This window comes from Muscardinus avellanarius (assembly GCF_963383645.1).
Source record: "Muscardinus avellanarius genome assembly, chromosome: 14".
Classification (NCBI taxonomy): Eukaryota; Metazoa; Chordata; class Mammalia; order Rodentia; family Gliridae; genus Muscardinus; species Muscardinus avellanarius.
Genome location: NC_137800.1, coordinates 89,605,041 through 89,626,716, shown reverse-complemented (window position 1 = coordinate 89,626,716; position 21,676 = coordinate 89,605,041). Strand labels below are relative to the sequence as shown.

Here is a 21,676-nt window from a genome sequence, read left to right as displayed (position 1 = left end):
TCCTCCCTGACCATTCACGTGTCAGGCTCTGTGGACTGATCGCTCGCTCATGGGAAGGGGTTCACTCCTGAGCAGGCGCCGGGTCTTCACTCAGTGCAGGCCCCGTCCCCTGGGCCGTGCCGTAGAAGAGCAGGCGAGGGTCGGCAGTACCACTCATGGCCCGGGTGCGATTGGATCCCTGAATCATGGCGTTTGAGTTTTCCTTGCCACGGTGATGTCAGCAATGCCCCTCAAAGCATCAAAGTCGAATGTGTGAACAAACTCCGGCAGATGCCGGGCAGTCTCCTTCCTGTCCAGGTCCACGTAGAACTAACTGCTCGTCCCTCAGCCGGGCGCGGCGGCCACGCTTGTCATCCCCGCGCTTGGGAGGCGGAGACAGGAGGATCGCGCAGGTTTGAAGCCAGCCGTGTTGGCTTAGGAGACCCTGTTTCCAAAAAAAAATAAAATAATAAGTCTGGGAGGGTAACCTGGAGGCAGAAGGGCTTCCAGGAACCCCAGTAACCAAAAAAAAAAAAAAAAAAAAAGTGAAAAAAAGTGAAAAAAAGTAAAAAAGGCCGGTGTACCTCGGTGCTGAGCACCCTGGGTTCAATCCCTAGAATCCCCCCAGATAATAAAAAGAGCTCTTGATCTTAGTACTATTCCTAGACTTCAAGTTACTGTCTTCATTTTAAAATAAAAACAGTAGGTTATATGATTTTGTGCACAACACTTTCATTTTAGATAAATAAAATTTGGCTAGGGGGTGTAGTTAGAGGCAGTGCTCCCCTGGATTCAATCCCCAGTACTGTGCACAGGCTCTATCTATCTATCTATCTATCTATCTATCATTTATCTATTATTTATCATCTATCTATCATCTATCTAGTTAATAAATGCCTTCCTGAAGAAGGTACTGTGAAAAAGGCCATGATATTTGGCACTCGGTAGGTGTTCCATGGATAAACAGTGGTTATTGTTATTAGAATGAGAGCAAGCCCGCACACCTGCAATCCTAGTACCTGAGAGGCTGAGTCAGGAGGATGTCAGGTTTGAGTTCAGCCTCAGCAACTTAGTAAAACCCTAGGAAACTTAGACCTAGTTTCAGAAGAAAAAATGAAAAAGCCTATTGGGGGGTGTAGCTGAGAGGTAGAATCCTCCTGGGCTCATTCCCCAGCACCTCAAAACAAACACAATAAAAATAAAAGGGGCTGGGGGACGTAGCTCAGTGGTGGAGCACCCTGGACTCAATCTCCAGTGCCCCCCTCCAAAGAATGAGAGAAAAATGAAAAAGTCCTCACACAAGGACAAGAAGAGAAACAGGAGAATAGCAGCCGTGGCTCCACTCCCCAGGGTCCCGGCTCTGGCGCCCACCCCAGCACTCACCCGATGGCCTCGTTCCCGCCCGCGGGGGCTGAGCAGGGCGCCAGGGGAGGATCACGGCTCTGCTGGCCCCTTAGTCCTGGAGGCGCTCGCAGAGTGGCGGCGAGGGAAGGCGGGTGGTGCAGAGCCGGGAGGAGCTGGAGCCCAGGACCCGCTGCCCTCCCCAGTCTAGAGGGAAGGGCGGGCGGGCCAACCAGAACGGAGGGAGGCCTCTGCGGCTGGCAAAGAAGGCGCTAGAAGCAGTGGGCGAGGGGTGGAGAATTGCCAGGGACCGACATGACCCAGAAAGCCCCGCTACTGTGGGGTCTGAGGACAAGGGAAGAGAAGTCAAATAGGAACATCGTGAGGGACGTCACACCTTCCTCCTAACTGGGATGTTTGGAAATTGATCCCAGACTATTTTTCATCGGTAGTTACTTGTGCAAATAGATACGTGTGTGTGTGTGTGTGTGTGTGTGTGTGTGTGTGTGTGTGTGTGTTGCTGGAAATTGAACAACTGAACCCAAGGGCATTCTACCCTGAGCCACACCCTCACACTTATTTTATTTTTTACTTGGAAACAGAGTCTCACTAAGTTGCCGAGAGCCTCATTGAGTAGGTGAGCTGGCTGCGGACCCGCCATTCTCCCATCTCTGCCTCCGGAATGCTGGGATGACAAGCGTCGCCAGGACCCGGGCTTAAGTTTTTATGCTTCAAAACAGCTTCTCCATATGTTTCACATTGAGTGAGATGGTAAATCATTTTACATGTTCTGTTTTATTATAAAAGGATGTGGAACTATAGTAAGTTATTCTGGCATTTAATGTTAAAATAATAGAATCGAGGCTGGGCACACGTCTGCCATCCTAGTACTTGAGTGGCTGAGACACGAGGAAGGCAGTTTCAAAGCCGGCCTCAGCAGTTTAGTGAGACTCTGTTTTCAAATGAAAAGTAAAATAGGGCTGGGGTGTAGCTCAAAGGTAGAATGCCCCTGGGTTCACTCCTAGCAACACACACACACACACACACACACACACACACACACACACACACAGAATTTTTTTTTTCCGCAGGTCTGGGATGGAACCCAGGGACATTTGACCTCCGAGCTACACCCCCTGCCCTATTTTTTATTCTTTATTTTGAAACCGGGTCTCACTGAGTTGCAGAGGGCCTCACTAAGTAGCTGAGGCTGTCCACGAACCGCGATCCTCCAGGTCTCAGCCTCCCGAATGCTGGGATGACAAGCGTGCGCCACCACGCCCGGCTCACAGAATTTCTTAATGGACAAAGTCTTTTTTCATTTTTTGTGTGTGATACTGAGGATGGAACCCAGGGGCATTTTACCTCCAAGCTACACCCCCATCCCTATATTTAGACTTTTTATTTTTGAAACAGGGTCTCACTGAGTTGCAAAGGGCTTCGCTAAGTAGCTGAGGCCGTCCATGAACGGTGATCCTCTGGTCTCAGCCTCCCGAATGCTGGGATGACGAGCGTGCCCGCCACGCCCGGCTCCCTCACTTCCTAGGTCCCTCCTTTCTGCAGCCCCAGCTCTACTCACGTCTGTGTCACTGCCGCCCAAGTCTGGACTTTCAGCCCTGACTTCTAGTATTTGGGGATCTGGTCCTCAGATGCAGGATGGGATCTGAGAGGGGCGCGGTGTGCGGGAGCACTGGAGCTTGCGGGAACTGCCTGGGACACGCACGCAGGAGCACACGGTCCAGAAGCTGTTTCTAAGAATCCGGGGTCACCCATGCCTGTAATCCCAGTACTTGGGAGGCTGAGACAGGAGGAACACAGGTTCAAAGCCAGCCTTAACCTCAAAAACTTAGACCCTGTTTCAAAATAAAAAATAAAGAAGGCTGGGAGGGGGTTACAGTTTAGAGGTAGAATGCTCCTGGGTTCAGATCCCAGTACAAAAAAAAAGAAAGAAAGAAAGGAAAAAGAAAGAAAGAATCCTGGTGGAGGAAGAAGGCACCAACTTGTGCAGTAAGAACTGTTCGACACAGAAAATGAGTGTGTGAGTGTGTGTGTGTGAGTGTGTGTGTGTGTGTGTTTGCGCGCTGCTGGAGGTCCAACCCACAGCCTTGTGCACTCGAGCACAAGTACCACTGAGCTGTACCTCCAGCCCAGGAGGCCATAATCTATATTCTCCACAAAAAGAAGAGCTTAGGCCAAATACGTCCTCTATCTTGACTTAAAGATGATTTAATATGACACAAAACTCTTAGTCACTTTAAAGTAAAAAACAGGCCGGGCGTGGTGGCGCACGCTTGTAATCCCCGCGCTTGGGAGGCTGAGACAGGAGGATCACACAGGTGCGAAGCCAGCCTCAGCTACCTAGTGAGGCTCTCAGCAACTTAGTGAGACCCTGTTTCCAAATAAAATATAAAATAGGTCTAGGAGTATAGCCCGGAGGTAGAAAGCCCCTGGGTTCCACCCCCAGTACCACCAAAAAAAAAAAAAAAAAGTAAAAAACAGGCGTGTGTTTGAGGAAGCGCGGCACCCGGTGCGCTGGCCCTCGCACCGGGCAGGCTCCCGCTCTCTGGATCGTCGGGCCGGGAGCCTGGGCAGGCCGGGGATGCGGATTAGAGGATCGTCCGCATCCTCCCCTGGATGCGGGCAAAGGCTAAGCTGTGTGTAGTTAAGGAGTATTTATGATGTGTGCAAAAAGTTTAGAGATGATTAGATTATGTCTATAATTTTAATTTTGTTCTATATTATGTTTCTTTTCGTACCAGGACTGAATCCAGGGCGATTCTGCTTCCAAGCAGAATTCAACACCACAGCCCTTTTTATTTTTATTTTTTGTTTTTAAACAGGGTTTACAAAACCACTGAGTCTTGTTCAGCTGCTGACGCTGGTCTCCAACCTGGAATGCTCTTGTCTCAGCCTCCTGAGTACTGGGATTACAGGATTGGGCCACATCCAGCTTGCTTATTTATTTATTGACTTATTTATCTATTTAAACAGGCTTCTGCTAAGTTGCCGAAGGTCTTGCTAAATAGCTGAGGCTGACCTCAAACCTGCGATCCTCCTGTCTCAGCCTCCCAATCCAATACCGGGATTACGGGCATGCGCCACCGTGCCCGGCATAAACATATGTTCTTAATCAGATCTAGAGTGAGTCAGTGGACATAGGTCATACAACCCACATGCACAGCCTGCTCATCTTTGGACAGCTGAGAACAGTGCTCCCACACCGACACGGACGGGGGCAGACACGATTTGGGGGCAGCCCGTGAAACGCAGTACGTCCAGAAGAGTCCACGTCTGAGCGCCACCTCGTGCAACAGCTATGCCGTCCCCCCCCTCGTCTTTTCTTCCTGCCCCGCGTGTGTAGACAACGAGCTTCTCAAGAACTCCACGGGTTTATTGACATTCCCAAACAAAAGCACTGGCAGAGAGGACGTGGCGTCCGTTCTTTAGAGAAAACAGTAACGCTGGCGTTCGATTATCTATGGAGCTAAGGAGGCGGGAACCTGGCTGGAGGCCTCAGGAGAGAAACCGCACAGAATCAGAGGGCAGAGCTGGAGAAATGGCTTAGCGCGGTGGCCTGGCGGCAGCGTCCCCCAGAATCCTTGGGCTGGATCCCAGCGCCAGCCTTGGGGGCCGAGGAGACACCCGAAAATCCTTGTCCAAGGCGCACGAGGTCTTTCGGGACGGGCGGGAAGCGCTGCGGGGATCGACAAGACGTTACCCAGCTTCCTGTCTCCTCCAAGGCCAAGACTGCGTTCTAGCCGCGTAAGAACAGTCTGTCAGGGGAGCGGCGGCGACTCTCATCCCAGTACTTCAGAGACAGGAGGATGGAGGTTTCGAGGCCAGCCTCGGCATCTTAGTGAGGGCCTCAGCAATTTAGCAAGACCTTGTCTCAAAATTAAAAAATAAGACTGGGAGTGTGGCTCAGAGGTAAAATAGCCCAGAGTTAAATGTTTAATCCCCAGTACCAAGCGACCACAACGAAGGCCTTCCTTCCTTCCTTGGAATTCAACCCGGAGCCTTTCACCTCCAGCTACACATTCCCGCCCTTTCTACTTTGAAACAGGGTCTCACTAAGTTGCTGAGGCTGGCCCTGAACCTGCAGTCCTCCTGTCTGCGCCTCACTGGGATTACAGGGGTGTGCCACTGTGGCCTTTCTTTCCTTCACTCCCTTCCCTCCCTCTTTCCCTCCCTCTCTTCCTTGGGATTGAGAGCTACACTCCCAGTCCTTTTTATTCTGTTTTAAAACAGGATCCTGCTAGGTTGCCGAGAGTGTCATTAAGCTGGAGGTTGTCCTCGAACCCGCGAGCCTTCTGACTCAGCCTCCAGGTACTGGGGTTACAGTCTTGCACCATCACGCTTTGGCTTGCTTTTTGTTTTTTTTGTTTTTTTTTTGGTGTGTGTCTGGGGATGAAACCCAGGGGCGTTTGACCTCTGAGCTACACCCCCTGCCCTATTTTTTTTTTTTTTTTTTGGTACTGGGGTTCCTGGAAGCCCTTCTACCTCCGGGCTACACTCCCAGACCTATTTTTACATTTTTATTTGGAAACAGGGTCTCCTAAGCCAGCGCGCGCGGCTGGCTTTGAACCTGTGCGATCCTCCTGTCTCCGCCTCCCAAGTGCGTGGATGACAAGCGTGCCCACCGCGCCCGGACCCCCTGCCCTATTTTTTATTCTTTATTTTGAAGCCGGGTCTCACTGAGTTGCGGAGGGCCTCACTAAGTAGCTGAGGCTGGCCGCGAACCGCGATCCTCCGGTCTCGGCCTCCCGAGTGCTGGGATGACAAGCGTGCCCACCACGCCCGGCTTTGGCTCTTTCTTAATGGGGCAAAGTAGTGCTCCTTCCCCACCCTCACCCCAAACACAACGCAACAGCCCAGGAACCTTACCTGTTCACCGAGATCCTCGAGCTGAAAAGAGGGAGGAGAGAAAGGTGTCACGCTGAGCCGGGAAGCGCCCTGGACAAGGAGAGACGCCCCCTGCCCGCCCCAGGCCCCGGCTCGGCCCTGGCTGGCCCGCCTGGGAGCCCCCCTCCCCGCAGCCCCCCAGCCGCAGGTGGCTCTGCCGCACCCCTTCTCCGCGGGCAACCGCGGCACCTCCGCTCACCCTTCTTGCTCCGCTTGTGCATGAAGACGCCCACGGCGAGGAAGATGAGCCCCAGCACGAAGCCCCCGACTCCTGTCAGCGTCTTGTTGCGGGCGGAGTCAGACTGCGCCTCTGGGAGACAGAGCTGGGTTAGGCCCCTCCATCCCTCGGTTAGGCCCCTCCATCCCTCGGTTAGGCCCCTCCATCCCTCGGTTAGGCCCCTCCATCCCTCGGTTAGGCCCCTCCATCCCTCGGTTAGGCCCCTCCATCCCTCTGCCAGCTCGGCCTCCCTGCTGCTCTGGAGGCTGCGGCTGGGGCGGGGCGTCAGCAGGAGGCAGGTGCACCCCGCAGAAGGGGAACACGATTGCTTTCTGGGGTGCCGGGGATGGAACCCAGGGCATTCTACCTCCGAGCTACACCCCAGCCCTATTTTTTATTCTTTATTTTGAAACAGGGTCTCACTGAGTTGCAGAGGGCCTCACTAAGTAGCTGAGGCTGTCCGCGAACTGCGATCCTCCTGTCTCAGCCTCCCGAGTGCTGGGGTTACAAGCGTGCGCCACCACACCTGGCATTTACTTATTTATTTATTTATTTATTTATTTATTTATTATTTTTGTGGTACTGCAGATGGAACCCAGGGGCATTACCTCTGAGGTACACTCCCAGCTCTAGTTTTTAATTCTTTATTTTGAAACAGGGTCTCACTGAGTTGCAAAGGGCCTCACTAAGTATTAACTGAGGCTGTCCACGAACCACAATCCTGTCTCAGTCTCCTGAATGAATGAATGCCGAGATTATAAGTGTGCCTGGCTTTATTTTTTAATTTTTATTATTTATTTATTAATTATTATTATTATTTCTGGTACTGGGGTTTTTGGAAACCCTTCTACCTCCAGGCTACACTCCCAGACCTTTTATACTTTTATTTGGAAACAGGGTCTCTTAAGCCAGTGTGGTTGACCTTGAACCTGTGCGATCCTCCTGTCTCCGCCTCCCAAGCGCGGGGATTACAAGCGTGCGCCACCATGCCTGGCGTTAATGCATGTATTTTTACTTTGAAAAGAGATCACACTAAGTTGCAGAGGGTCTTGCTAAATTGATGATGCTGGCCTCAAATCTGTGATCCTCCTGTCTCAGCCTCCCGAGTACTGGGATCTCAGGCCCGCCTGGCCATCACGCTCGGCTGCTTATTTTCATATTTCAAAGAATTTACTACATGGTGTAAAGCAATTTGGCAACATTTTAATTTAGCTCTCTAAGATTATAATTGATCTTGCTGTGTTCTAAATTTCTTCAGGCAGTTACCTTTTATTACTGTTATAAACTTGGGTAAGAACCATACAGTTTTTGAGAGGTAATTCACTGGAGCATAGTTTTTTAAAACTTATTTTTCAGAGCCGGGCGTGGTGGTACGCACTTGTCATCCCAGCATTCGGGAGGCTGAGACAGGAGGATCGAGGTTCGCGGCCAGCCTCAGCTACTTAGTGAGGCCCTCCGCAACTCAGTGAGACCCTGTTTCAAAATAAAGAAGAAAAAATAGGGCTGGAGATGTAGCTCGGAGGTAGAATGCTCCTGGGTTCAATCCTCAGTACTGCAAAATAAATAAATAAATAAAAATAAAATAAAATTGAATCAGGGTGTAGCTGAGAGGTAGAATGCCCCTGGGTTCCATCTCCAGGACAAACAAACAATACTCGTGAGCCCAGCTGAGCGAACCCCGGAGCCAGCGTGTCCCCCTGTTTTTTTTTTCTTTTTTTTGGTGGTACTGGGGTTCCTGGAAGCCCTTCTACCTCAGGGCTACACTCCCAGACCTATTTTTTATTTTTGGAAACAGGGTCTCTTAAGCCAGCGCTGCTGGCCTCGAACTGCGTGATCCTCCTGTCTCCGCCTCCCAAGCGCGGGGATGACAAGCGTGCCCGCCACGCCCGGCTCCCCCTGCTTTTTCTCATGTGGGTCCAGGACGGCCATGGGGCCACTCACTCCACTCCACGGTGACGGGACTGTCCAGGCTGGGGTGCTTCACGCGGCAGGTGTAGACGTCCCCCTGCTGCGGGGTCATCTCCAGCATCACCAGGATCTGGAAGGTCCAGTCCCCGTTGCGGATCAGGCTGGTGGACACGACGCCCTCGGTCTCCTCCCGTTGGTTCAGGAACCACTGGACCTCGATGTCGCCTGGGTAGAAGCCCGTCACGTGGCACACCAGCAGGTCGTGGTGCTGCAGGGCCCCCTTCTTGGAGGGCGACACGTGCACTTTAGGTGACACTAGAATGGGGGGGAGGGAGAGATGTGTGAGATTATTTCTTGAATATTTTCATTAAGAATGTGTTTTCTAGGCACTTAAGATATAAATGTCATAACTAGGCTAGTGCGTATGGGTTGTACCAAGAAGACAGAAAGAGACCTTTAAAGAGAATACACAGGATCCCTCCCCGCCCCTCAGTACTGGGGAGTTAACCCAGGGCCTTCTACTCTAAGCTGCACCCCCAACACTTTTTATTTTCATTTTGAAACAGGGTCTTGCTAAGTTGCTGAGGCTGGCTTCGAACCTGTGCGATCCTCCTGTCTCGCCTCCCAAGTACTGGGAGTGTACATATGATCTGGCCGGGCGTGGTGGCGCACGCTTGCAATCCCAGCATTTGGGAGGCTGAGACAGGAGGATTGCGGTTCGCAAGCAGCCTCAGCTACTTAGCGAGGCCCTTCGCAGGTCAGTGAGACCCTGTTTCAAAAATAAAAAGACTTAAAACTAGGGCTGGGGGTGTAGCTTGGAGGTCCCATGGCCCTGGGTTCCACCCCGGGTACCGCAAAATAAATATATAAATAAATAAATAAATACGAAGCAAGTTTGACAATGACTTATTTTTTAGTACTGGGCACTGTTCCCTGGAGCAGTCTACCTCTGAGCTATACATACCCCAACCCTTTTTATTTTTTATTTGGAAACAGGGTCTTGCTAAATTGGTGAGGCTGGCCTTGAACCTACAATCCTCTGGTCTCAGCCTCCCAAGCACGGGATGACAGGTGTGCCCCAGCAGGCGGACTTCCTTTCTATTTTAAGGCCCAGAACATTCCATAGGGAACTTTGGCTAAAGCACACTAGGGGGCGTTGTAGCTAAGTCTACAGGCCCAAGGCTTAAAGTGCTTCACAAGGCAAAAGATTCACTGTATCGCGCTTTTAATCCCCTCTCTTGGGAGGATTGCACTGGTTTGGAGCCAGTCTTGCTGGCTTAAGAGACTCTGTTTCCAAATTTAAAAAAAATTATATATATATATATATATATATATATATATATATATATATATATATATAATAGGTCTGGGAGTGTAGCCCAGAGGTACCCAGTACCACCCAAAAAAAAAAAAAAAAAAAAAAAAGATTCCCCATATCCCAAGACAGTCTTGTTGAGTGGCCACACAGTGTCTGCTCAGGTACTTGGAGGATTGTGGTAGGGGTCACATTAGAAACCCCACAGCTATAATTCATGCCCTGATGACTAGACCCTAGAAAATAACATTTTCTTATTCCATCTCCCTGATTCCAGTCGTGTGTGTGTGTGTGTGTGTGTGTGTGTGTGTGTGTTACTGGCATTGAACCCAGGGATGTCCTACCTCTGAGTTACACCCCAGCGCTTTTCATTTTTTATTTCAACACAAGGTCTCGCTAAGTTGCTGAGGCTGGTCTCCAACCTGCGATCCTCCTGTCTCAGCCTCCCAAGTACTGGGATGACAGGTGTGTGCGCCACCACGCCCAGCTAAATGCCTCCTCTTTTCAACCTGCGTAACGCTCTGAACACACCTCTGACTCTGCCATTTCCTAGTGCTGTAAAACAGAAATATCGCGAATTCAGGTTCACATTGGCAAGGATCTGGGTTGCTCTGCAAAGCCCAGGAGGCAGCTTTGCATGTTAGCGAAATAATAAGAAATTGCGAAATCTTATTTATCTGTACTAAAATAACAAATCTTAAAGGGTAAAATAAAAGGATTTAAGACACAATTAATAAAAATGTTACAAAAGCCTAATAATGTCTAGACCAAATTTTAATAAAAGAGAAATTGAACTAGTTTAAATTTAATTGTTTTTCTGTTGGTTCTAAGTTTATTTTGTTGTTTTCCCATTGGTTCTTTGAAACAAGAATTTCAAAGACTTTTTAAGACAATAACTTTTAAACTAGTTAAAAGAAAAGAAAAAGGCTGCTATAAAAAGCAGCTTTGCGCCGGGCGTGGTGGCGCACGCCTGTAATCCCCGCGCTTGGGAGGCAGAGACAGGAGGATCGCGCAGGTTCGAAGCCAGCCGCGCGCGCGGGCTTAGGAGACCCTGTTTCCAAAATGAAAATGTGAAAATAGGTCTGGGAGTGTAGCCCGGAGGTAGAAGGGCTTCCAGGAACCCCAGTACCACCAAAAAATAAATAAATAAATAAAAAGCAGCTTTGCTACTCTCTAGTTAGTCTGGGTAACAATTAAAGCAACAAGTTATTCCAGTTCTTTGAGATTATCTTCCTGTTAGTTTGACAAAGATATTTTTGTAACATTCAACCAATAAGACACTTGGATAATTATTATTATTTATTTATTTATTTTGGTGGCACTGGGGGTGGAACCCAGGGCCTTTCTACCTCCGGGCTATGCTCCCAGACCTATTTTATACTCTATTTGGAAACAGGGTCTCACTAAGTTGCTGAGAGCCTCACTAAGTAGCTGAGGCTGGCTTCGAACCTGCGCGATCCTCCTGTCTCAGCCTCCCGAGCGCGGGGATGACAAGCGTGTGCCGCCACGCCAGGCTTGGATAATTATTTTAAGAAATTGCTGCCTAGTCTGAAATTTAAAATTCAAAGTAGTTTATCTAAGATATCTTATATTTGGGTCACTAAGAAAAGACTTTTTATTAAAATTATAGCAATTCTTGGGGTAGCTGCCCAAAAAGAAAGTGTCCCTAAAAATAATGAATTCTGAAGTGAAAATTATGGAACATTTGTTCATAAAATTAAATGTGTTAATTTTAAAAGACCCTTCTTCTGACTTGAAAATAAGTAATAAGTAGCCACCACTGATAATGAGAATTATCTGGGAATAAGAGCCACACATTTGGTCAGAAAATAAACCATTAACCTAAAATCCTAATTATACAATGTCAGTGAAGACAGATGATTTATCCCCAGGAACCATTTGTGTACCTGATTATGGACAATGGAAATGTGTTTCTATATCTATAATTTACAAGTCTATGGTAAAATCACCAGCACTATTTCAGGTTTTCTTTTTCTAAGATGTTAATACATTTCTACTTATAACACTTTCCATTTAAGTATGAAATGGGATACTAGAAAGCTTAAATATCTCTTAAGGATTTTAATCAAACGTTCTGCCCTACGGTTCCTCTTGTGCTGTTTAACGGAACTGTCCCCTGGTGCACAGGGAAAAGGAAAGCTCTATCTGGATTTTATTTACTTATTTATTTGTTTGTTTGTTTGTTTGTTTGTTTATTTATTTATTTATTTATTTATTTATTTATTGCAGTACTGGGAGTACTGGGAGTGGAACCCAGGGGCATTTTACCTCTGAGCTACATTCCCAGTCCTACTCTCTCTCTCCCTCTCTTTCTCTCTTTCTTCCTTTCTTTCTTTCTCTCTTCTCTGTCTCTCTCTCTCTCTTTACTTTGCAGGTCTGGGGGTGGAACCCAAGGACATTTTATCTCCGAGCTCCACCCCCAGGCCTATTTTTTAATCTTTATTTTGAAGCTGGGTCTCACTGAGTTGGGGGGGGGGCTCACTCGGTAGCTGAGGCTGGCCTCGAACCGCGATCCTCCGGGCTCAGCCTCCCGAGCGCTGGGACGGCAGGCGAGCCCACCGCGCCGGCTCCGTCTGGGTTTTATATGCTGTCTATTTACCAATCCTTTAAAATCCAAGAGGACCAGCTAGGGAGGGGGGGTCCAGGACAAGACGGCTCCTCGGGCAGAGAGCTTCCGCTCCGCACCTGCGGGCGCCCCCTCGCCCCTGCGGCCCACGTGGCTCCGCAGACACACGCGCGGTCACACGCACACGCACACGCACACACACACGCACACGCACACACACACACACGCACACGCACACGCACGCACACACACACATACACACACACACACACACGCACGCAGGCTCCTGTGTCTCCCCGCGCGGCCTCGCCCGGCCCGGCCTCCACCCTGGCCTCCGCCCCGGCCTCCATCCGGCCTCCGCCCCGGCCTCCTCGCTCCCGGCCCGCCGAGCCGCCTCCCTTCCGCGGTGGCCCCTCCTCACCTCGGCGCTTCAGCGTGAAGCCCTCGTCCAGCTCGTAGTTGTGTCTGCACACGGTGTCCACCGCGGCCCGCTTCTGCTCCAGCAGGTCCTCCTGGCTGTTCCAGTGCTCCGCATCGGGCCGGCCGAGCTCGGTGACGGCGCGGAACCGGCCCTCGGCGCTGTCGAAGCGCACTTGCTCCTCCAGGTTGTACACGTACCTCTCCACGTAGCGCTGCGAGCCGTTCCGCGCGTAGCACTCGACCCGGGTCATCTCCACGTAGTGCCCTGCGGGGAGGGGCGCTGAGCCGGGCCCCCTCGAGGCTGGACCCGAGGTCCGTTCTCTCTCTCTAAGAGCGAGTCTGCGACCGTGGCGAGCGGACACGGCAGCGCGGGCAGCGGCCCCAGGAGGGCGGCGCGGAGGGGGACAGCAGGAGCCGCAGGAGCCGGCAGGGGCGCCCCAACCGGACCCAGCAGGGCGCGGGGTCCAGGCCCCTCCGCCCGCCTCCCTCCCACTGCCTCGCTCCCACAACCAAGCGCTCTCCTCTGTCCCACTGTCTTGAAAAAGTTCACACACACACACACACACACACCCCTACTTGATGAGGTGTGTGTGTCTGTGCATTGAGAATTGAACCCGGGACACTCTACCTCTGAGCTACACCCAAGCTTATTTTTTTATTGGAAAATGGCATGTCATCAGGTTACTGAGACTCTTATTATGTTGCCAAGGCTGTCCTTGAACCTGCGATCCTCCTGTCTCAGCCTCCCAAGTACTGGGATTACAGGTGTGCAACACCATGCCCGGCTTTCAATATATCTTTTTTTTTTTTTTTTTTTTTTTTTTTCAGTACTGGAGATGGAACCCAGGGGCATTCTACCTTCAAGCTATACTCCCAGCCCTATTAATTAATTAATTAATTAATTAATTTTGCAGTACTGGTGATGGAACCCAGGGGCATTCTACCTCTGAGTTACATCCCTAGCCCTATTTTTTATTCTTTATTTTGAAACAGGGTCTCACTGAGTTGCAAAGGGCCTTACTGAGCAGCTGAGGCTGTCTGTGAACCTGGTTCCTCTGGTCTCAGCCTTCCAAATGCTGGGGTTACAAGCGTGGTCCACCATGCCTGACTCCCCAGTCCTATTTTTTTTAATTTTTTATTTTGAAATAGGATCTTACTAAGTTGCTGAGGCTGGCCTCAAACCTGCAATCCTCCTGTCACAGCCTCTCAAGTACAGGAATTACAGGTGTGTGTCATCATGCCAGGCTGCAAAATGTGTTTTTTGTTTGTTTTGTTTTGTTTTGTTTTGGGTACTGGGGATGGAACCTCTGAACTACACTCCCAGCCCTATTTTTTACTCTTAACTTTTTTTTTTTTTTTTTTTGTGGGCCTGGGGATGGAACCCAGAGGCATTTGACCTCCTGCCCAATTTTTAATTTTATTTTGAAACAGAGTCTCACTGACTTACAGAGGGCCTCACTAAGTAGCTGAGGCTGTCTGTGAACCTGGTTTCTCTAGTCTCAGCCTTCCAAATGCTGGGGTTACAAGCGTGCCCACCACGCCCGGCTCCTCTTTACTTTTGAAATAGGGTCTCACTGAGTTGCAGAGGGCCTAAGTAGCTGAGGCTGGCCGCGAACCTCCCATCTTCCTGTTTTAGCTTCTCAAGTGTGTTTACTTAGAGCCCGTCTAAGTGTCCCCCATCTAAGTGTCTCCCCTTGCTCACTAGGGGGGGTTCAACCAAACGTTCCCCCAGCCCCTTAGCCAAAGCCTGTTTCTGCCCAGCTTGAGGCTGGGATCTGAGTGGACACGGAGAGGAGGTGCACCCTGCCCGCCCGCTCTACCCCCCTGCCCCAGGGCTCTAGCTGTTTGTGCTGAACATCTGTTTGGGCGCCAAGCTCTGGGAGCCGGCTCTCAACCATTTTACACACTCTTTCTCATCGCATCCCTCCTACAACTCTCACTCTGCTCCCTCCACTACCCATGTCTGGGCTCCCTGTGCACCCCAGCTCTGGGTTTCCAGGGAGCAGCTGGAACCGGCTCCCCTACCTCCTGTGACCCAGACCCACCTTCTCTAACCTGGAAGGTTCGGGTCCCGCTGCTGGGCGGCCCTGCCAGCTGGACCTCAGCGCCCTGTGGCTGACCTGGCCACGTCCCCCTCCCTCCCTCCTCAGCAGTGGGAGGCCCAAATCAGGAGAGTCGAGAGCGCTCACCCCAGGAAACACCAGCGTGAATTCAAAATACCTTACTTAACCATCAAGCCTCAATTTCTTTTTTAAAGTTTCTTTAAAGTTTTAAGTTCTTTTTTTAAATATTTTTAACTTTTTTATTGGTGCATTACAGTGATACATAACAGTTGAAATCTTGTGCTCTATTTATCCCACAACATAATGAGGCTGATTCTGTCCCTGGGACCTCCTTTCCCCTCTCCCATCCCCTCCCTCTACTCCGTGGGTCTCCCTCCAGTTCTCCTGAGGTCCCTTTTTTCTATCCAGCTTCCACATGTGAGCAAAGCACGACTCTTGACTTGCTGAGTGTCCTAATTTCACTTTACATATTCTCCATTTCTGCTCATCCCCCCCAAAATGGCATGATTTCATTCCTCTTTAAGGCAGGATGGAATCCCTGGGTCTAAGGAAGAAGTCCTACAAAGGGAAGGGGTTACTGGGAAGCCAAGGTGGCTTGCACCCCTCTCCTCCAGGAATGGCGGCCCTGCTCTCACCTGCGTGTAATCTGGGTTAGAGAGTTGGGGAGCATAGTAAGGTGGCGGCCACCGCACGCCGCAGGGAGGCCGCAGGCAGCCTTTAGTCCCCTCCTTGGGGTCCGAGCATCTGTGCTCCGCCCCGGCCTCACCTCGTTCTTCTTATAAATCTCCACTCTGTCTGACACCCTAGTGGAGCCATGGGAAGGCTCCGAATCACTGCTGTGAGGTGCCCCAGGGTAGAGCATGGAACCCAGAGGATTCTACTTCCAAGCTACACCCCAGCCCTATTTTGAAACAGGGTCTCACTGAGTTGCAAATGGCCTCCCTAAGTAGCTGAGGCTGTCTGTGAACCGCGATCCTCCTGTCTCAGCCTCCCGAATGCTGGGATTACAAGTGTGCCCACCATGCCCAGCTGGGTCACAGGTTCTTATCCCACCTTATGGAGAGAAAGCTCTGGCCCTAAGCACTGGATCCATGGGGTAAACCGACTCCCCTCAGGTGTGGGCCAGACGGGAGGACATCCTGGAGGCTGACCCTGCTCACATCTCTCTGGAAACCCTGTCCCCAGGGTCATTCCAGACCTCCTGGCCCATTGCCACCAGAGGCCCGCATACCGCCCCTGGACGCCTCTGCCCTGGCCATGTGCCTCCGTCCCTGGGAGAGGACAGGCTGGATGGGTGAAGGGAAGGTGGCCTGGCAAGCAGGGGAGGAAGGACGGGGCGGCGGCAGGCCCCTCACAGCCTTTCTCAGTGGGCTCCCTTAAAGGGACTGTTTCCAGAGCCTCTCTGCCCTTACCTGGCGTGGCGCTGCCCTGGACCCTGGGGCTGAGCAGCGCCGTCAGCAACACCATCAGCGCCCATGTCCGGGGGGTCTTTGGAACCTTCAGGGCCATCGTGGAGCAGGAAAACTTAGTGAGACGGAGAAAGTGGCAGCCAGAGCTCCAGGACTCACTAACTAGAGCTCAGAGACCACGACCAAAGTAATCTCCTGTGACCTGGGATTGGACGGGCTCTGAGAAGACAGCCAATGGGTAGGCAGCTTTCCATGACTCATCAGTCACTGGGCAGACGGTCGGCGTGAGAGGTCTGACAGCCCAGAGTAGGATGCACTCAGGATGCGGATGACAGACGGGGAGAGTGACCTAGAACCACTTAGGTAGGTCGTGAGGCCTGGGAGACCCTGTGTTTCCTTTGCTCTGAGGTGATCTCAGATGTTCCATTGACCCATCTGTGGGACTGTCATCCCCCGCCCGCCCCCGCACACGCCCACAGGCCACGGGATGGAGCTAGTGCCATCTTGGTGTGAGGAAGTCATCAGTGGCGTGATTTATAGAGAATCAGAGCGCCCCCCCCCCCAGAGCTCAGAGCAGGCCTAGAGCCATCTGCCCTGCCTCTGATCAAGGGGGTGATTGGGGCTATCACCATCCACATTTGCCTTCTCCCAGAGGCTGTCAGTCCTGAGAGGCACAGGGGCCAGGATCCCCCCACAGGAATGTCATCCGGGCCGCAGGGGTCTGTCTATGCCGGACACCCGGGAGCCTGTACACCGCTGCACGCCACAGACGTGTGCCGCGTGAAGGACGTCGCGGTGCTGAGCCTCGGTTCCTTGTCTTCTGTGTGAGGCTGGTGGGATCTGCCTTAGACCGGTGCTCTTAGGTTCAAATGGGATAAGTCGATCTGAAACAGAGAGTATAAATAGACCAGTAAATAAGAAAGAAAATTTAAAAATTACCAATTACATATCTCCTCCAAGACATCTGATTCTCTTGTGTTTATTATGAATAGTTTTCAAACTTTCTAAAAACATCACTGTTTACGAACTTATAAATGTGCTGGTGGGCTACAAATTCTGATAAAAGAAATGTTAAATTGGCATTTCTTTCTTTTTTTGTGGTACTGGGATTGAACCCAGGGACACTTTACTACTGCGCTCCCAATCAATTTTTCAAAACAGGATCTCACTGAGTTACTATGTGCCTGCTTGGGCTTGAAATCTGTGATCCTCCTGTCTCAGCCTTCCATATATTGAGATTATAGGCATGTGCCACCACTCGGGCTATCAGTTCTTGTATAGATATTTAAATGTAAAGGATAGACTAGCACATAAAATGCAAAAGAAAAAATAATTATATAGCACATGATATCTATTAGGAATGAGGCATCAGTATAGAGTTGTGGAGGTGCCGGGCGTGGTGGCGCACACCTGTGACCCCAGTACTTGAGAGGCCGACACAGGAGCATCACAGGTTGGGGGCCAGGGTGTGGTAACCTACTGAGACCCTGCTTCAAAATAAAAAATGAAATAGGGCTTGTGATCTAGCTCAGAAGTAGAATGACCCTGGGTTGAATTCCTGGTAACACACACATACACACATACACATATGCACACGCACACGTATGCACACACACATCATTCAGAAAAACAAAAGCAATGGACAAAGCCTCAAAGACAATCTGCCTGTGTGGGATGGGACTGGGTGTGTGATGCAGGAGGACGAATCCTACCTAACATATAACAGAAACTAATAATAAAACATTTTACGGTAGAAGAACGTATGGCTTATCTTTTCAAGTCCGTGTCTAACTCTGCCAAAGAACTGCGAGTCTGGTTCCCGGGACAAGTGGCTCCTGGAAACTCCTCTCCAGCCCCTTCCCGCGTTCTCTTTACCCAGCAACAGATGACGCTAGCGCTGCCGCTTCCCTGATTGGCTGACTCCAGCCGCGCCGATTCCTCCCGGCCCTTTTTGGCTATTTTCGGGCTGTAGAAGCCACAGCTTCAGAGCTCCTGTCCGGCCCCATCCAGCCTCTTCGCTGTTGCCGCGCTCGCTCTTCTCGACTGCAGACCCCCAAGGTGTGCCCGCAGAGAGGATGTTGCAGACCAGAGCTGCGCTCCTGGGAGCCCTCTCCCTGGCCGTCCTGCTGCGTCTCCAGGGAGCTGGGGCCATCAAGGGTGAGCGCCCAGGCGGTGCGGGGGGCGGGCCAGGGAGGGATAGAGATTTTAGGGCTGTTTCCTTTATGTTCTCTCCTCTATTTACTTATGTGAGCTTCGCCTTTGTCCGGTCTTCTAGTGATCACAACAGTGAGGGCAGCCACATTGACTAGACACCTATTTATTTGTTCCTTTCCTTGTTTGCACCTCACAAGCGCCTTCAGCGGACATACTCATTCCTCCAGGCTGTGGAAGGAGCAAACTGACCGCCCGAGTCCAAGCAGCCTGTCCCCAGGAGCCTCCCTGGGCTTGTTTGTTTTGTTTGGTTTGGTGCTGGAGATGGAATCCAGGGGCCTTCTACCTCTGGGCTATACTCCTAGACCTTTCTTTAAAAATATTTTTTATTTGGAAACAGGGTTTCACTAAGTAGCTGAGGCTGGCTTTGAACCTGCGCGATCTTCCTGTCTCAGCCTCCCAAGTACTGGGATTACAAGCGCGCGCCACCACGCCCGGATCAACTTCAAATTCTACACTAAACTGATCTGAAACTGAGTCCTGATCCAACCAATCAGCTGAACGTTCACTCATACCATCATCAAGACCCGGATGCGGTGGTGTCCCCAGAGACTCACTGCCTCTGCTCCTTTCACAGATGTCCCTTATCACACACAAAGCCAGGCTTTCATCAAAGGATTTGTGGCGCTTTCTTTGTCGTTCACTAGATAATTCATCTGAATTTTCTTCTGTTTCACTAATTCCTCTCCTCCTGGATGAGGTAGATGGTCTAGAAACCAAAGTGGAAGATGAAGGCTTCTCTTCCTGTAACCCTTGCACGGGGTCCTTCTGATCACTCCCACCTTCAAGTTGGCGCCTGTTTTCACTCACAGATGTACTGGAATCTGATGGTTCTTGTTGATTGACGCCATCAAGTCTCTGTAGATCATTGTATATATTTTCCCGTGTTCTTTCACAGAGATGCTCGGCACTCCAAACACATCCCCTAGAAGGTCATTTGGACAGTAGACTATATGTTCTTGCCTTTCATCATGTAATCGTTTTGTCATAATATACTGGCCAAGATAAAATATAACCTCTTTCATAGTGTAAGTGTCTTTCTGTGCTCCAACAGACTTCAGGAGCAATGGCTTTGGTCTAACCTGGATTAGTGAGAGAGAGAAAAGGTGCTGCAAGTCCGTGGCCCTCAGTCGCCAGTGACCACAGCTGCTCCTCACCTTGCGGGGCCTCTCGCACGGGATGGGCGGGGGTTCCTTCAGGGCGCCCCAGTTTCCTTCATGAGGCGCGCAGGCCCAACGCCCCGATCCTCGGTGACCATTCGACTCGCGGGGCCCAGACCCCCGGGCGCTTGAGAGGGAGGCTCCTCGGTGGCAGGACCTGCGCCAGAAGGCTCTGGGCTGCCCCGCGGACTCGCCTTCTGGCCCCATCGTCTCCCAGCCGCACCGGGCTGCACAGGCGCCCCCGGAGGCGCTGAGGTCCGCTCTGCGCACCCCCTTATTTATTTTGAAACAGGGTCTCACTGAGTTGCAGAGGGCCTCACTAAGTAGCTGAGGCTGTCCTCGAACCGCGATCCTCCTGTCTCAGTCTCCCGAGTGCTGGGATTACAAGCGTGCGCTGCCACATCCGGCTCCCCCTCACTTTCTTTATAAGTCTGCATATGTCGGTCCTTGGTTCTCCTTCCTTCTGGCTTTGTATATTAATGAATCTTTATTCATTCTCGCGTCTCCACCACTTACATACTCATTCTTACATTTCACCTCATTTTTCTCTCTTTTCTTTATGCAGCGGACCATGTGTCGATTTATAGCATATTTGCACAGACGCATAGACCATCAGGAGAGTTTATGTTTGAGTTTGATGAGGATGAGCAGTTCTACGTGGATCAGGACAAGAAGGAGACGATCTGGCGGCTGCCGGAGTTTGGCCGAGCCTTTACATTTGATGCCCAGGGCGGGCTGGCTAATATTGCTATAGTAAAGTCAAACTTGGAAATCTCGATGCAGCGTTCCAACTACACCCAGGCCCCCAACGGTACTGCCTTCTTTCCTTCCCTGTCAGTCACTCGCTGGGAGGGTCGGGAGGCCCCTCAGCCACACCCAGAATGGAAGGCCCGGTGCCCACTACCAAGGATGCCTCCTCCTGGGTGGCCGTGAGCTCAGCGGGTGCAGCGCGGGCGGCGTCCTCCCGTCAGCTCCACTGGAAGGGGGGGCCAGGGAGGCTGGTCAGTGCGGGAGCCTCTGCCCTGGTTTCTGAACCCAGAGGTGCTAGAAAGTCCGAGCCTGAGGGAGGCAGCACCCCAGGGAGCCTCATGGTTCAGCCCAGAGCAGGGGACTCACGGGCCCTGTCCCTCCCAGAGCCCCCCGAGGTGACCGTGTTCCCCAAGGAGCCCGTGGCGCTGGGCCAGCCCAACATCCTCATCTGCCACGCGGACAAGTTCTTCCCGCCGGTGCTCAACGTCACGTGGCTGCGGAACGGGCAGCCGGTCACTGAAGGTGTCTCTGAGTCCCTCTTCCTGCCGCGCATGGATTATAAGTACCACAAGTTCCACTACCTGCCCTTCCTTCCCACGGCCGAGGACGTGTATGACTGCAAGGTGGAGCACTGGGGGCTGGAGGAGCCGCGCCTCCACCACTGGGGTACGAGCCCTCCCCTCCACAGCCCCGCTCCCAGGACGCGGTGCTCCCTGCGCGGCCCCCACGCTCCTTATCCTGCCCCTCACTTCAGCCTCCTCACCCAGGGCAGGCCACCCCCACTCACACCCTCACACAAGCCCTCATTTTCCCAGAGGCCCAGGAGCCGGTGCAGGTGACGGAGACGACGGAGACGGTGGTCTGCGCCCTGGGCCTGGTGGTGGGCCTGGTGGGCATCATCGTCGGCACCATGCTCATCATAAAGGCCCTGCGATCCAGCCGCGATCCCCGGGCCCAGGGTCCCCTGTGAGTTACTATGGAGGTGGGGGGGGTCTTAGGAAGTCAGAGGAGGAGAGGAGGGGCCTGGTGTTGACTGCATGTAAAGAAAGGAGGAGCCGGGTACAATGGGGCTCGCGTGTAACCCCAGTATTGAGGAGGCTGAGACTGGAGGGTTGCAGATGTCAGGCCAGCTTCAGCAACTTAGAACTCCAAAATGTAGCATGACTATTTCAAAATAAAAAATAAAACAGGCCTGGGGTGTAGCTCAGAGACAACCTTGGGTTCAATCCCCAGTACCACAGAAATAAAAATAAATAAATTAATTAATTAATTTAATTTAAATGAAGGAAGGAAAATTCACTTCGATCAGATGCACACTGGTCTCTTAAAAGCACTGGTCTGGTAACGACAACACTGGTAATTACTGAGCAATGTTCAGACGCTGTTCTGAGCATCTTGTTTACTAACTTACTTT

General features: G+C 51.4%; 2 protein-coding genes across 2 annotated transcripts; one reads left to right on the top strand and one right to left on the bottom strand.

Annotated features, from left to right (window-relative positions):
* Positions 1 to 1,432: 1,432 nt before the first annotated feature.
* On the bottom strand, positions 1,433 to 16,241 carry LOC308273319 (HLA class II histocompatibility antigen, DP beta 1 chain; the record flags this gene model as incomplete). Its single annotated transcript, XM_080710399.1, has 6 exons — positions 1,433 to 1,592; positions 6,205 to 6,225; positions 6,412 to 6,532; positions 8,381 to 8,662; positions 12,671 to 12,934; positions 16,145 to 16,241. The coding sequence occupies 6 exons, from the start codon at positions 16,239 to 16,241 to the stop codon at positions 1,433 to 1,435; spliced, it is 945 nt and encodes a 314-aa protein (XP_080566525.1).
* Positions 16,242 to 18,216: 1,975 nt separating this feature from the next.
* Positions 18,217 to 21,232, top strand: LOC308273408 (HLA class II histocompatibility antigen, DP alpha 1 chain; the record flags this gene model as incomplete). The annotated part of the gene is made up of 4 exons (XM_080710514.1): positions 18,217 to 18,298; positions 20,078 to 20,323; positions 20,647 to 20,928; positions 21,078 to 21,232. 4 exons carry the CDS (start codon positions 18,217 to 18,219, stop codon positions 21,230 to 21,232), a joined length of 765 nt encoding a protein of 254 aa, XP_080566640.1.
* Positions 21,233 to 21,676: the final 444 nt, after the last annotated feature.